General features: G+C 39.4%; 1 protein-coding gene across 2 annotated transcripts; it reads left to right on the forward strand.

Annotated features, from left to right (window-relative positions):
• Nucleotides 1-2,399: 2,399 nt before the first annotated feature.
• On the forward strand, nucleotides 2,400-13,857 carry LOC104120605 (PTI1-like tyrosine-protein kinase 3). 2 transcript variants are annotated; one of them, XM_070192194.1, is made up of 8 exons: nucleotides 2,400-2,690; nucleotides 3,872-4,049; nucleotides 10,657-10,910; nucleotides 10,994-11,120; nucleotides 11,214-11,487; nucleotides 12,879-13,011; nucleotides 13,136-13,219; nucleotides 13,409-13,857. In XM_070192194.1, the coding sequence occupies exons 2-8, from the start codon at nucleotides 3,956-3,958 to the stop codon at nucleotides 13,529-13,531; spliced, it is 1,089 nt and encodes a 362-aa protein (XP_070048295.1). In that variant the 5' UTR covers nucleotides 2,400-2,690; nucleotides 3,872-3,955; the 3' UTR covers nucleotides 13,532-13,857. The 2 variants fall into 2 exon arrangements, with proteins under 2 accessions (XP_070048295.1, XP_070048294.1); XM_070192193.1 differs by lacking the exon at nucleotides 2,400-2,690 and adding an exon at nucleotides 2,742-3,030.
• The last annotated feature ends 1,844 nt before the right edge of the window (nucleotides 13,858-15,701 follow it).

A 15,701-nucleotide genomic window follows, 5' to 3' on the forward strand; every position in this document is an offset into this window, starting at 1 on the left:
GAGAAGGAATACCATTCCTTCTTATTTTTCTTTTACACTTGATGCTCTAGTGAATAGAGCTAGCACCGTGTTCCTTCCTTGTAACAGAGTAAGATTATTCAGTTGTTTCAAGATACCTCTTGTACCTTATTCATTTTGAACTATTAATGGTTTCTAGTAAAAAAAAAAATTTAAAGCTACTCATTCTGAGCTTTTCACTTTAACAGTCAAAGCCATATTTTCTTGTTGGTCTTTTAATAAGATCGATATAAGTAATAAGCAGGGGTGATTCGTCCATAAAACAGGTAAAGCAATTGCTTTAGACCCCACATTTGTGGAGGTTTCATTTTTTTTTTTACACCTAATAGGTTATATATAAATTTTAAAAAAAAGTTATGTGGTGAAAAAGTTTGATTTCTTTATTTAACAAATATAGAGATGAAGGATTTGCAACTGCTTTGATTTCTGCAAAGGAAATTGCATTTGAAATTAATATCGAACCTGAATTTCATAAGAAACTTGTAATATATAGGAAGAAACAATTTGAGGAGAATGTTAATAGTGAAATCTCAAAATCTCTCGAAAAGTCCTTTAGAGTTGATTACTTTTTATACATACTCCCTCTGGTCCATAATAAATTACTTTTTAACCTTTGTTGTGCCCCTTAAAAAATATTGACTCATAGAACAAAAATATATTTTGACTAAATTATCCTTAATTAAAATTTATATGTTGTTAACTTGACACATAGAGATATGTAAATAAGGGCAAAATTTGAAAAAATAAAGTTAATTCCTTCTCGATTATATAAAAGTACACTTATTTTGAACCAAAATGAAAGCCAAAAAAGTCATTTATTATGGATTGGAGAGAGTAGTAGACAAGGTTATTTTTTCACTTTAAAATAGATTTGAACAATTAGAGGCATATGAAAATATTTTTGGTTTTCTATTTAGCGGTAAAAACTGAAATTACTAGATGATGAAAATTTGAAGATAAATAGTACAATTAGAAGATAACAGTTTAATTGATATACTCAATCAAATAAAAAGATTTGATTATTTTTCAAATGTCTATATTACTTATAGAATAATGTTAATAACTCCTATTATTGTTGCTTCAGCGGAAAAAAGTGTTTCAAAATTAAAATTGATAAAACCTTACCTAAGATCAACAATGTCTTAAATATATTAAATGAATCAACTATATTGTTAATTGAGAAAGGTTTATTAGGAGAAATTAATTACAAAAATTAATAATAATTTTGCATCTAAAAAAGTTAGAAAAATAGAATTCAAATAAAAATAAAATATTTTTTATTAATAAAAAAGTTAAGGCCCTCATAAAATTTTGCTTTAGGCCACAAAATTGGTCGGGCCGCCCTGTTAATAAGATTCAAACTCAGTAAACTTTGAAGGCAAAGTGTCGTAGTGCATCTGTTAGCAAACAAGCAGACTAAAACCAATAACTTTTTTCAATGAAGTATTGTACTAATTCCACATACTGATTAATTCTTATTGCAAAACTACTGCTCAGGTAAACAAATATGATTACATGATGTTTATTCATTACTTATTACGAATAGACAAAAATAAAAATTAAATTATTCAATTATTTTTGATCACGGATCCATCATCGATTAAGTGGTATATTTTTCCATCAGGGTGCTCTAAGTGGGTGATGTCAAATTCATTGTCATACATAAAATTAGTTTTAGAGAATTTATTCTTTAGAGATTCTTGATAAAGTTCAACCAAATGTCTTGGTGTATGACAAATATTTGCCCAATGCACTTTTCCACCGCAACGATAACATTCAGTTTCTGATCATTTGCCTTTGGCTTCTCATCTTTTCCTTTCCACTTTTGGTGGTTATTTTTTTTTGGGGATGATTAACACCAGAAAAATTTCTTCCTTGTCCACGACCACGACCACCAATAGGGCCACGACCTTTTCCACGCTTAGCATAATGGGAATACACCTCATCCACTTCAGGCAATGGTGTAGACCCAGTAGGTCGATTTTCGTGATTTCTCATGAGCAAGTCGTTGTTTCGCTCAGGCACAAGGAGAAGAGAAATCAACTAAGAGTACTTCTTAAACTTTTCTCTCGGTACTGCTGTTGTAAGACCATATTGGAGACATGAAACGATGTGAACGTTTTTTCAAGCATATCATAGTTAGTGATACTATCTCCACAATAAGAAAACAATAAGAAAAATAATAATATTGCAAGAAAAAGAGAGATATAATTTTTATTGAATTTAAGATGAGTTACAATGGGATAAATCCCTTCTATTTACTGGGGGAAATGATATTGCCACGAAATAACAAAATCTCTAAAACATAAACATACTTACAATTCTATTCCTAGCAAAAATAATGATCTAAGAGTCATCTTCACGACAGCTAAATATACACAGATATTTCCTATATTCTCAATCATAACCCTCGGCCCCCTCGAACTCCCTTTCCTCGATCCTCATTCTCAACGCAACAAAACAGACAACAGACTAAAACAAATCATAACCTTCTCTCTCTCTCTCTCTCTCTCTCTCTCTCTCTCCCCTTGTTCTCTGTCATTACCTGTCTGCTTAACTGTTTCTTCACTTTATTTCCTCATTACCTCAAAAGAAAAAAGAAAAAAAAAGAATCCCACAAACCCCAGAAGAAGAAAGAGGCGGAAGAATTATTTTTCTTTATTATTTATCAGGTAAATGGAAAAAATAAAAATAACCCCTTTAATTTCGGTTGGTTTGTATGGCTATAATTATTCCTAATGAGTTGTTGTGTACCTCACCCTTTTGCCCTCTTTTCAATTCTCAGGGTTTTATTTTTTGTTTTTTTGAGGGATCAATTTGAATTTGACTAAATTTCATTTTATTTTTCCTCTCATTTTCAACTTTCCCAATTCATTTTTGGACCCTCTGGATCTAACCCTTGTCTGAGAAATTTTCAAGATTTGATTCTTTTTGTTCATTTGGTATTGTGAATTGTAATATTTGTTTAATTTGATTGCTATGGATGATAGTTTTCACAGGCAAGGGCTAGTGGTAAGATTATATAAATTCCCTTTTTGGGTTTCTTGAAAATATGTGTTTATCTAATTTAATAAAGCTTCATGCTACAAAAGAGAAAATTTTTATTTTGTATTGGGATCGAGGCGATGTTGATTGATTGTGTGGTTGATCTCTGGCTATGTGTGAGTTTGCCTTGAAATGTGGATTGTATGTTTGGTTTGATGGAAATGGAATTAATTTCAAGATTCTATTTTTAGCGCTTTGATTTAATGATGGTTTTCTCTAGTTTTTTATTTTGTTCCCTTTTGCCCAATATGGAGGAATGTACTATTTAAGGGGATTCCTTAGAAGAATATGAAATTGGAATCATTAAATTGTGACGTATATTGTAGTCTTGCATCGATATCTTGTATCTTTTGATATTAACTTCTGTATCTTTTGCTATTAATTTCATAGTTTATTGGTGGAGAGAGGTAGTATTTCTGGTTTCTCTGCTTTTAGCTTGTTTTCCTTTTTTCGAATAGGAGCTTTTTAAGATATTCTTTGTTGGCAAGTCTAGACATTTTCCCTTTTTTTGCTTTTTGATAAATATCAATGGAGCTCCTCGTGCTTTATTTCGTTGAAATTGATTTTTGGTTCTGGAATCTCTGAGGGATGCACTCTTAGAGGCATCCAGCAGATTGTGTTATTGACGGGTTCAGTTGTCTAATATAATTTTTGTCATTTGGATTTCAAAAGTATTGCAAGTACCTTGTAAATTACCCTTCGAGCAAGGAGAGAGCTGTATGCTATTTCAATCAAATTATTTAGGAAATAAAGTGGTAGTATGTGTATAATGAAGTATGTTTATTCTTACATTTGAGTTACTGAACAGGCACATGCTCCTCCTCCTGGTCACTTTTCACGGTTGGAAAACAGAAGGGCTGAAGACGATCTTTATTTGAGAAAGAGAGTGAGGATGAGAAGGTGGCTGTGCTGCACCTGTCAAGTAGAGGAGTCCTATCCATCAAATGAAACCGAGCACCTTAAAAACCCTGCAACTCATGCTGATGGTACATGCATTTTGTGCTTAAGCTATCTTTAATGAAAAACCAAATTGCTTATCTCCTTTGATTGTCTGAAGATGAGTCTTTGCCTCATCTGTGCCGTTTGATTTAGCTGATTGATGTGATCATTCGTCATTGCATCCCCGTCACACACTAGAGTACATATTTAGGATACTTTGGAAATTTAAAGAAGAAATTGAACTTCTCATGGTGATATCTGATTGGGCTCTCCCTTTACAAATCTTTTCCGAGGCATTATGTACCACCACACGTTTGCCTATTATATAAAAGGGTCGAAATCAATCTTAGTTCGGCTTCCAGAATTTTTGTATGCATTCATATTGAGTGAGTGGAGCTAATGAGCATCCTCTTAAATTCAAATTCAACTATGCTAGCGTAAAGGGTTCTGTGGATCATTGCTTCATTATTACTTAACTACTGCATATATAAAATATTCAACACCGCTTTCTATATTCATAAGTTTTGTCCCATGAGAGGAGTACAAAACTAATTGAGATTTGTTGAAATCAAGATCTACTCAAATTTTAATGAAAAAGGAATTGCAGAAGATTCTGACTACAGCTAAAATCCCAATGTTTCCTAGCAAGATTTAAAATTAGATCAGACCAGTGTTATCAAAGGCGAAAAGCGCAAAAAATCTCTAAGGTCCGTTGGGGCTTTAAGCGCAAAGCTCAAATAAAGTGTGGGCTTTACTGAAGAAAGGCGCAACGGGAGAAAAAATAAAAATATGCATGTAGTCCAAGACTAATCATTATAAGCATGAATAACAAATATATGGACAAAGAAATTGAAAATAAAAATCACGATAAAGTGAAATATCAATTGTTTAAGGTTGCCTTTTCAGGATTACACATTGGCAAGGAAAAGTGTGCCTTAGAGCTTTGATGCGACACTAAAGCGCACACAAAGCGAGGAGAAGCGCTAAACGTGTTTTGAGCCTCACTTCAGGGCTTAAGCGCGCTTTAAGCGCGCCTTTGACAACACTGGATCAGACCAGCTTTGATCCAACAACTCTTGTACAACAACAACAACAACAACCCAGTATAATCTCACAAGTGGGGTATGAGGAGGATATGATGTACGCAGCCTTACCCCTACCCTGGCAGGGCAGAAAGACTGTTTCCGATAGATCCTCGGCTAAAGAACATGAAATAAGCCCTGATAGCAAGTAATAGCAAGACAAATAATTATAAAACTAAATCGAAGATAGCAACAGAGAATATGAAAGAGGTACCGATAACAAGTAATAGCAAGACAATATATTTAGAAAACTAAATCCAAGGCAGCAAACGAGAATATGAACGAAGTACTGCCAACAAACTACGGAATTACTGATGACCAGTAATAACATAACAAGACATGCGAATATAGCACACTAAGGAAAAAAGGGTACCGTACTAGCATTAATACTATCGAACTATAGAAGTCAAAGAGAAACGCACGACTACCTACTAATCTTCTACCCTAATCTTCAACCTCCACACCCTTCTATCTAGGGTCATGTCCTCGGTTAGCTCAAGCTGCGCCATGTCCCACCTGATTACCTCTCCCCAAGACTTCTTTGGCCTACCTCTACCCCTCCTCTTACCTCCCAAGGCCAACCTCTCACATCTCCTGACTGGGGCATCTGTGCTTCTCCTCTTAACATGCCCGAAACATCTCAAACTCGCCTCACGCATCTTAGCCTCCACAGGGGTCACTCCCACCTTGTCCCGAATAACTTCGTTCCTAATTCTTTCCAACCTAGTATGCACACACATCTATCTCAACATCCCCATCTCAGCTACTTTCATATGCTGGACATGGGAGATTTTGGCTGGCCAACACTCTGCCCTATACAACATAGTCGGTCTAACCACTACCTTGTAGAGCTTATCCTTAAGTCTCAACATCACATTCTTATCACACAAGACACCGGAAGCGAGCCTCCACTTCATTCACCCTGCTCCGATACGGTGTGTGACATCCTCATCTATCTTCTCATCCTTCTGAATTATAGACCCCAGATACTTGAAACTCTCTCTTCTGGGAATGACTTGCGTATCGAGGCTCGCATCCCCGTTAGCCTCCTAGGTAACACCCATGAACTTGCACTCCAAGTATTTTGTCTTGGTCCTGCTCAACTTGAAACCCTTAGACTCCAGAGTATGTCTCCAGACCTCTAGCCTCTCGTTAACGCCACCTCGCGTCTTATCAATCAGGACTATGTCGTCCGCAAATAACAAGCACCAATGCACCTCCCCTTGAATGTGTCGTGTCAATGAATCCATCGCCAGGGAAAACAAAAACGGGCTAAGTGCTGATCCCTGATGCAACCCCATCACAACCGGAAAATATTCAGAGTCTCCTCCTGCTGTCCTAACCCGTGTCTTAGCTCCATCATACATGTCCTGAATCACTCTAATATACGCTACAGGCACTCCTTTAGCCTCCAAACATCTTCATAGAACCTCTCTCGGGACTTTGTCATAGGCTTTCTCCAGGTCAATGAACACCATATGCAAATCCTTCTTCATCGCCCTATTCTGCTCCACCAATCTCCTCACAATGTGAATGGCCTCAGTAGTCGACCGTCCCGGCATGAAACCAAACTAGTTCTCGGAAATGGACACACTCCTCCTCAACCTCCCTTCAATCACCATCTCCCACACTTTCATCATGTGGCTTAACAACTTGATACCCCTATAGTTGTTGCAGTTTTGGACATCCCCTTGTTCTTGTACAACGAAATCATCGTACTCTGCCTCCACTCTTCGGGGATCTTCTTCGTCCTAAAAATGATGTTAAACAACCTAGCAAGCCATTCCGTGCCCTCCTTACCCACGCTCTTCCAGAATTTCACCGGGATCTCGTACGGCCCAGTCGCTCTACCCTTACTCATCCTGCGCATAGCCCTTACAACCTCCCCATTCGTATGCGTCTACAGTACCCAAAATCGCGATGTCGCTCCGAGTACTCTAACTCCCCCAGGCCCCAGCACAATGCTCATATCTCCCTCTTCATTCAAGAGTTTATGGAAGTAAGACTGCCATCTCTGCCTAATCTGTGTCTTTTCCACTAAAACTCTACCCTTCTCGTCTTTTATGCACCTCATTTGGTACAGATCTCGGGTCTTCCGCTCCCTCACCTTCGCCAGCCTGTACAACTTCTTGTCCCCACCTTTATCCCTAATTTCTTTGTATAGACGACTAAACGCCGCGGTCTTAGCCGCAGTAACCGCCAACTTCGCCCCCTTCCTAGCCTTTTTATACCCCTCCCTATTAGCACTCTTCTGCCCCTCGTCTATACTCTCTACTAGCTTCAAATATGCCGCCTTCTTAGCTTTCACTTTCCCTTGAACCTCTTCGTTCCACCACCAGCCCCCTTTATGGCCACCAGAAAAACCCTTCGAAACCCCTAACACCTCTTTCGCCGCCTCCCTAATACAATTTGCTGTCATAGCCCACATACAACTCGCGTCCCCGCTACTCCTCCAAGCCCCCATAGCCAACAACTTCTCCCCCAACTCCTGGGCCTTGTCTTTGGTCAATGCACCCCACCTGACCCTAGGAAGCCAGACATAGCCCTCTTCTTCTTCGTCCACCTGAGCTCTAAGTCCATAACCAAAAGCATATGCTGGGTCGTAAGATTCTCACTCGGGATGACCTTGCAATCCGTGCATAAACCTCTATCACATTTTCGGAGAAGTAGATAATCAATCTGGGTTTCGGCCACTGTACTCCGAAAAGTTATCAGGTGCTCTGCCTTCTTCGGGTAACACGAGTTAGCGATCACCAGCTCAAAAGCTTTAGCATACTCCAGCAGCGAAGTACCTCCTCCGCTTCTATCTCCAAAACCGAAGCCACCATGCACACCGTCATATCCCCCAGGCAACCTCCCAATGTGGCCGTTAAAATCACCTCCTATAATAAGCTTCTCGGTGGACGGTTAATGGTAGCCCGTGTGGTTTCTTTGGCAGCTCCAGGGGTCTCAGGCAAGGTGACCCCCTATTCCCCATGTTATTCATTCTAGTGATGGATGCTCTGAGCAAAATGATGGATCGTGCGGCGGGCGGAGGTTTCTTGAGAGGATTCTCAGCTCCGATTGGGGTGCTCAGTGCCCGAAGAGTCTCACATTTGCTTTTTGCGGATGACACACTGGTTTTCTGTGATGCCGATATGGATCAGTTGACCTACCTGAAGCAGGTCCTGCAGTGGTTTCAGTTAGTATCAGGACTCAAAATCAACATCGGCAAGTGTGAGATTTTCCCGGTAGGTGAGGTTACTAATATTGATGCCTTGTCTGGTGTTCTCGGATGCAAGGTGGGCTCCCTTCCCACTACTTACCTGGGCCTCTCTTTGGGCGCTTCATATAAGGATACTACGGTTTGGAATCCAGTGATCGAGCGGGTTGAAAAAAGATTAGCAGGGTGGCAGAAACGGTATTTGTCAAAAGGAGGTAAGGAAGTGCTTATCAAAAGCACTTTATCAAGTATGCCCACCTATTACTTATTGCTGTTGCAAGCACCGGTGAGCATCACAGAAAAACTGGAGCGACTTCAAAGGAACTTTCTGTGGGATGCGGCGGATGGAACTAGAAAGTTTCATCTAGTGAATTGGCAGACAGTCACTTCCCCAAAGAAGTGGGGTGGACTTGGAGTGAAAGATCTTAGGATATTTAACAGAGCTTTAATGGGAAAGTGGCTGTGGAGATTCGGGGTAGAAGAGCATGCTCTATGGAGGGAGGTCATAGTAGAAAAGTACGATTCAACGGGAGGGGGTTGGAGGACCAAGGCGATCACAACACCTTTCGGGTGTGGCATGTGGAGGAGTATCATGAAGAATTGGGAAGCATTCAGTGGCAACATCACTTACAGGGTGGGAGATGGAAGGAGAATCAGCTTTTGGAATCATAGGTGGTGTGGAGAGGATACTCTGAGGGTCTCCTTCCCCCACGTCTTCAGAGTTTCAAACCAGAAGGAACTGATGGTCCAACAGATTCGCAAGGAGCATGAAGGGGGTAGTATGGGACCTTTCATTCAGGAGGAACATGCAAGATTGGGAGATTGCGGAGCTTCAAGTCTTGTTGGCACTGCTATACGGGCAAGACATGCTCCAGCCATCCTGCGACTATTGGAGATGGGGCTTGCGTGGCGATGGTTTGTTCACCGTAAAGTCCTGTTACCAGAGTATGTTGGTGAGAGAGGAGACCACTTTTCCATACTCCTCGATCTGGATTCCTAGGGCGCCCATGAAGGTGTGCTTTTTTGCATGGCTAGCGGCAAGGGGAGTGATCTTGACTGCTGAAAATCTCCGAAAGAGGGGAATTACACTTGTTAGTTGGTGCTACATGTGTAAAAGCTCTGGGGAAGAAGTTGATCACCTTATGTTGCATTGCCCTGTGTCCTCGGCATTGTGGAGGTCAATCCTGAATCTTTTTGGTGTTCAATGGGTGATGCCAAGCACTGTAAAGGAAATGTTATATAGCTGGGGCGGTTTTCGTAGAAGAAGAAAGCAAAAGGCGTGGAAATTCGCCCCGTTAGCTCTCATGTGGGTAGTATGGGGGGAGAGAAATAGGAGAGCTTTTGAGGAGATTGAGTCTCCTTTTTCACATCTTAAGAATAGTCTTTTATCTTTGATCGCTTTTTGGTGCACTCATTTAGCCCCTACTTGTATAGAAGATTGGGCGTCTTTTGTAGAGAATCATGTTCTGATGTAAATTCTCTACGTCTTTGGTATACTTTGTGTACACGGGAGTTCTCTCCCTTTTGATTAATACAATTTACCTTATCAAAAAAAAAAGCTTCTCGGTGGATGGTATACCCCGCTTTGATCCAACTCTTGTAATTTCTCCAAAGTATAACCTTGTTAATTTATTTTATTGATATTCCAAATTGTGGCATCAGAACATTTGTTTGAGAATTGTTTAAAGTGGATATCAGTGGTAGGCCTCTTGATTTGCCTTTGTTAATCCCAGTCTCTCAGGAAGTCAGAGGGGATATGTTCGTAATGTAGAAGGAAGATTTCATCGCTTTCCTAAAAGATTTAATTTTTTTAAAAAATAAAATCTAAAGGACCTAGTGTCGACTTCAAATATGAAATTCGATTCTATGTGCGCGTCTGTTTTGAATTCTTTTGGTTATAAATGATAACCTTGAAAAGTGCTTCAAGCAAATCCATCTGCCAACTGTTCTATTTTAACTTTCTAGTTTATGGGTGACACAGAGTCCCAGATGAAACTTGTGATCATGAAAAGTAAAGTAAAGTAAAAAGCTCAATGAATATTCCTATTTTTGCTATATAACTAACTCGAAGTTTTTCTTTCACTTCTAATCTTTTGTAATGGACTATCAGATATTCATTTAGAACAATCAAAAATAAGAGAAGTATGGCATATCTGCTTAAGTTGAGTACATATATGTTCATGCCACATTGAATCTATACATATATGTTCATGCCACATTGAATCTATGTATCTGAATCATTTTTAGGACAGTATTACTTATGTCATGTTTGACAGTGCTAACTTTCTAGTGCTTCTTAGATAAGTCTTAGTTTTCCAATGAGCGAGATAGTTTTGGTTTTAATTAGTTTCCTTTGGTATCTGGTGCCAGGATATCAGAACGGGTCAAGAGTACCAGGTCCTGCCAAGGCTGAAGCAGAAAAAGCAATACCAACTATAGAGGTCCCAGCATTGTCTTTGGATGAACTGAAAGAAGAAACTGACAATTTTGGATCGAAAGCATTAATTGGTGAAGGTTCTTACGGGAGAGTATACTATGCTAATCTAAGCAATGAAAAAGCTGTTGCCGTGAAAAAGCTTGATGTTTCATCCGAGCCTGAGACTAATGTTGACTTCTTGACTCAGGTAAAGTGTATTTTCTTATGCAATTCTTTTTGGCTGTGATACATGTAAATGCCTCTGATATCTTTTTCCTCTTTCACCTTAAGCTTGCTAGAGTTTCAAGATTGAAGCATGACAATCTTGTTGAGTTGCTTGGTTACTGTGTTGAAGGAAACATTCGTGTATTAGCGTATGAATTCGCAACGATGGGGTCCTTGCATGATATTTTGCACGGTATGAAAAAACTTCATGTCTTTGAATGCGAGAGAATTTATTAGTTTGATAGATAATATATTCTCTCTGTATTATGTATGTGCTTGCTTACAGGAAGGAAAGGAGTACAAGGGGCGCAGCCGGGGCCAACACTTGATTGGATGCAGCGGGTAAAGATTGCTGTTGATGCCGCAAGGGGACTCGAGTATTTGCATGAGAAGGTCCAACCTTCAATAATACACAGGGATATAAGATCAAGCAATGTACTCCTATTCGAAGACTACAAAGCAAAGATTGCAGATTTTAACCTGTCAAATCAGGCTCCTGATATGGCTGCTCGCCTTCATTCTACTCGAGTTTTAGGAACATTTGGCTATCATGCACCGGAGTAATGTCTCCCACCTTTCTCTTCTTTGACTAACCTTTTATATTTGTTCTATCAGTACTCTGTTTCTTCTTTAAATGTTGTACACATGTTTTGTGCTTTTGAGTTTTTCTGAACTCCTCGCTTCCGGTAACGTATTGCTGAATCTTATTTTCTATCTAGCCACTAGATTAACTTCCTTTTTGGTTTGATACATTTCGAACTAGGAATATACAACTTAAGTGTAAAAGTGGGGAAATTGAAGCTACTAGGAATAGGTGTGATCTGCGGTAAAAGTTGGCAATAGGTTATGTAAAATGATTATATAGTAACATTGAATCTCTGATGCATCTAACTGATGTTAAAGCATATTTGGCAGAAATTATTGATGAGATTTAATGCTGTTGAAAGTTTTCTAGAATAAGGGCCTGATGAGACAAAGCATCAGTAAGAAAAAGTAAGTTTTAGCCACTGAAATAATATTTGTAGTTGCTAAATGACGCATATACCACGCCTCAACAGGCATAGGAAAATGGTAATGCAGCAGATTTTCCGGGTTTCTCCACTTTATGTGACCAAAGAGTCTACTGGGGGCTAAGCAAAGATTTAAATAAGTAAGGTGCTTCTTCCCTTCTGGGGTAAAAAGCTAAATACAACTCAAAAAGGCCAAAGATACTTTGAAACTAAGTTTTGAATATTACGGTGTAAAAGACAAAGAGGCTTTCTTGGAAATCCGAAAGCTCATCTTTGCTATTATGTTGGTTTCCCTTTTTTTATTGTGCATGTTATATTTGACATCTTTCAAGAGGTAATTTGCCACTGAAGTTAGCTTATTATGGGAAAGGAGCTTGGTTTTTGTGTTTGTGAAGACAACAGTGTAGCTGATATTTCGGAGTTTTTCAAATATAAAATACTTGTAATGGTGAATTTCATTTTCATGAATTATATCATCTTTTCTTCCCCGCCATACCTTTAGTAACATTTAGCTTTTGGATCTATTTGGACAGCAAAAACAACTAACCACTTTTGTATATGGGATGGAATGGTAGGATCTCTTGTTATAAAAATGTACAAAGTTTGCTGATTTGCTCCTTTACATACTTTCATTTATTGGTATAAATTATAGAACCATTTTTTCTACTCAAGGTTGTCTTCTCGCGAATGACCAAATGTTTAAGCTTTTGAGTGAAGGTAGTTTTGTTCTCTGTGAGTGGTTCTAGTTGATAATTAAGCTCTTTCTACAAAGTTAGATGACAAAGTTGTGAGATATTTGCTGGAGTTGTATCTCTGCTGGTTGTTTAACCCGTTGGAATCTCTGTCACCTGCTTTACTCCTTTATTGGTGAAAAATGCTCCAAAAAAGTTGTTTTGTTTCAGGAGTATTATCTAACCCAAGTATCGTAAAAATAATTACAGATATGCTATGACTGGACAACTGACACAGAAGAGTGATGTGTATAGCTTTGGGGTGGTCTTGCTTGAACTTTTGACCGGAAGAAAACCCGTAGACCATACAATGCCTCGAGGACAGCAGAGCCTGGTTACTTGGGTGAGCATAGCTTCACATTTTTTCATGCATTTTTATTCCTTCTGTGCTCTTCTAACTCCTCTATTTTCTCTGCTGTATGTTTAGATCCTATTCTTGATGTATAATTGCTTCTTTAAATTTGTAGGCTACCCCGAGACTGAGCGAAGATAAAGTCCAGCAATGTGTCGATCCAAAGCTGAAAGGATATCCTCAGAAAGCAGTGGCTAAGGTCTCTTCTTTTCCCCTTCTCCGATATCTGCTTACTCTCTCCTCCCCCCCCCCCCCCCCCCAAGCCCCCAACACAACCAAAAAAGAAGAAAAAACGTGACTAACTAGTCTTGATTGGAAAAAGGTGCTGTAAAAGTTACCTTGCAATTTCGGATTGGTGATGTTTTTTCTTATTTTCCGGCTCATTCAGATGGCAGCTGTGGCAGCGCTGTGCGTGCAATACGAGTCTGAGTTCCGTCCGAATATGAGTATTGTTGTCAAAGCTCTCCAACCACTGTTGAAAGCTCCTCCTGCACCTGCTCCAGAAATATAGGGAGCATATTGTCACTTCGATTGTTTTGGATTCTCTACTGATAATTTGCACTGTTTTGGTATATCATGCCAGGATTTCATTTGTAACATGACATAAAAATATGACTTCTTCAAAATTTTCCTCATATTTGAAAGTGGTGTGTATGATTGATTGCTTAACTTACATGGTGAGATTGTTGAGGATTTCCTGAGACTGAGGGATGTCTATAATTTTTTTATTATAAAAACCGTATTCTGTCCTGTCAATTTGTGTATTATATTTGTACTCAATGGTATTGTATTATATTTATAATGATATGATTTATACTATCCAGATTGGACTTCTAATTTTGGCACCTTATCATTGAGAAGACTGATATACATACCGTGTTGGCACACGTGTTTTTGTGTGCGCGCGCATACACAATTGCTGTTTAGAAATAACATTTTCTTATCGGCTCTCACATCTATGATTTGTTAAACTATACGGATACAAGAGCAAGAAAATGAATTAAACAACAAAAGTCTATGTTAAGAAAGGGGTTGCTTTTCTAGTAAGGTGTATCTGGTAAAGTAAAATATCATCATTTGGATGTTCATAATAAGAGATTAAGCCCTCTCTCTAAATTACTGCTTTATTTAATTCGACGAGAGTAGGATAATCCAAGATCTTGACTGCAATTACCAGACAAAATCACTTGACTTCTGCTCCAGAGTCCTAACGATAGATGAGTTTGCTCAATCATTATGTATACGGTCCAAATGGATAGCCTTGGCATGTCCAGTACGGTTCGAAAGGTGGTATATCGAAGTAAGATCCCGAAAGGGGGCACGAACTAACCTAGAGCCCGGGGAGGCCGGTCCGTGTTGAGATCGATATCATAATCAAACTCGAACAAGAATCAAACCATGGCGCGGGTAGATCTATCGTGCTGATAATCCAAAAACCAACCTACATCGACCTGGAATCCATCCGAGGGCTCGAACCAGGATCGGGCTCGAACCAAGATCACGAGTTCGAGCCGAAATCAAGCTCGAACCAAAATCGAGGATTCTAAGCAAGATCGAGCTCGCAGACAAAAGCCGTTGTAATCCCACTAGAGGGAATCTTGGCAGAAATTATGGAAAAGCTGATTTATCATGAGTCTCCCACTGAATGTGTATTTTATTATACTTGTAGCCAAACCCCTTCACTATAAAAGGGCCTGTTTATCATTCTTGTAGGGCATCCTTTTTTGGGGACTTAGACTGTCAAAAACTGTATTATATCCTCTATAAGAAAGAGTGATCTTTCTAGTTTCTGAGATTGATTCTATTTTGTAAAATTCTAAATTCACTGTTCATAATTGATTTGCCTGGATTACGTTTTCTCCAACCTATATTCATCTTTTTATTTATCTTAGCATTCTGTATTAAGTTGTACCACATATCTTCGGAACTGCGTATAAATTCAACTCTATCCATTTATCGGGTAAACAGTTTGGCGCCCACCGTGGGGCCGAGGATAACAGTGGTCACTTATTTCCGAAAACACCTTCAATTCAGGTTCGGCTACGAATAGCCACCGACCGATTACGAAGCTGGCCTTCAAGATGAAACCAACAACTTGGCACTACCCGAGATTCGAGCCGAAATACCACTAGATGTCAATTCACAAATTGCTTTGGAAGCAAACCAGCGTTCCGAACCGGAAAGAAGCATTCAGGGCGGTGCTCGATCCGTAGCACAAAGACACCCAAAACCCAGAGGAGATCGGGGCCAGCTTACGCATGATCTTCGAGATGTTGCAAGCCCAGCAATTAGCGATAGCTCGGCTACAGAGCCAAACTCAAGCACAAAGCAGGCCAGTTTCCAATCCACTTCGAGAGGTCCGGCAGGGGTTACTTCGAGAGACCACCCCCAGAACAGAGCCTGCCATAGTAAAATCTAACGAGCAGGAATCGGGGACTACTCCCGAAATTACTAAATTGCTCGAGGAACTCACAAAACGAGTCGAAGCCAACGACAAGAGGGTGGAAACGTATAATGCCAGGGTCAATCAAATCCCGGGGGCTCCACCAATGGTAAAAGGGCTTGATTCAAAAAAATTCACACAAAAGCCTTTTCCATCGAGTGCGGCACCGAAGCCAATCTCCAAAAAGTTCCGTATGCCCGAAATTCCCAAATATAACGGTACGACCGATCCTAACGAA

This window comes from Nicotiana tomentosiformis, chromosome 12, assembly GCF_000390325.3.
Source record: "Nicotiana tomentosiformis chromosome 12, ASM39032v3, whole genome shotgun sequence".
In the NCBI taxonomy this organism is placed as follows: Eukaryota; Viridiplantae; Streptophyta; class Magnoliopsida; order Solanales; family Solanaceae; genus Nicotiana; species Nicotiana tomentosiformis.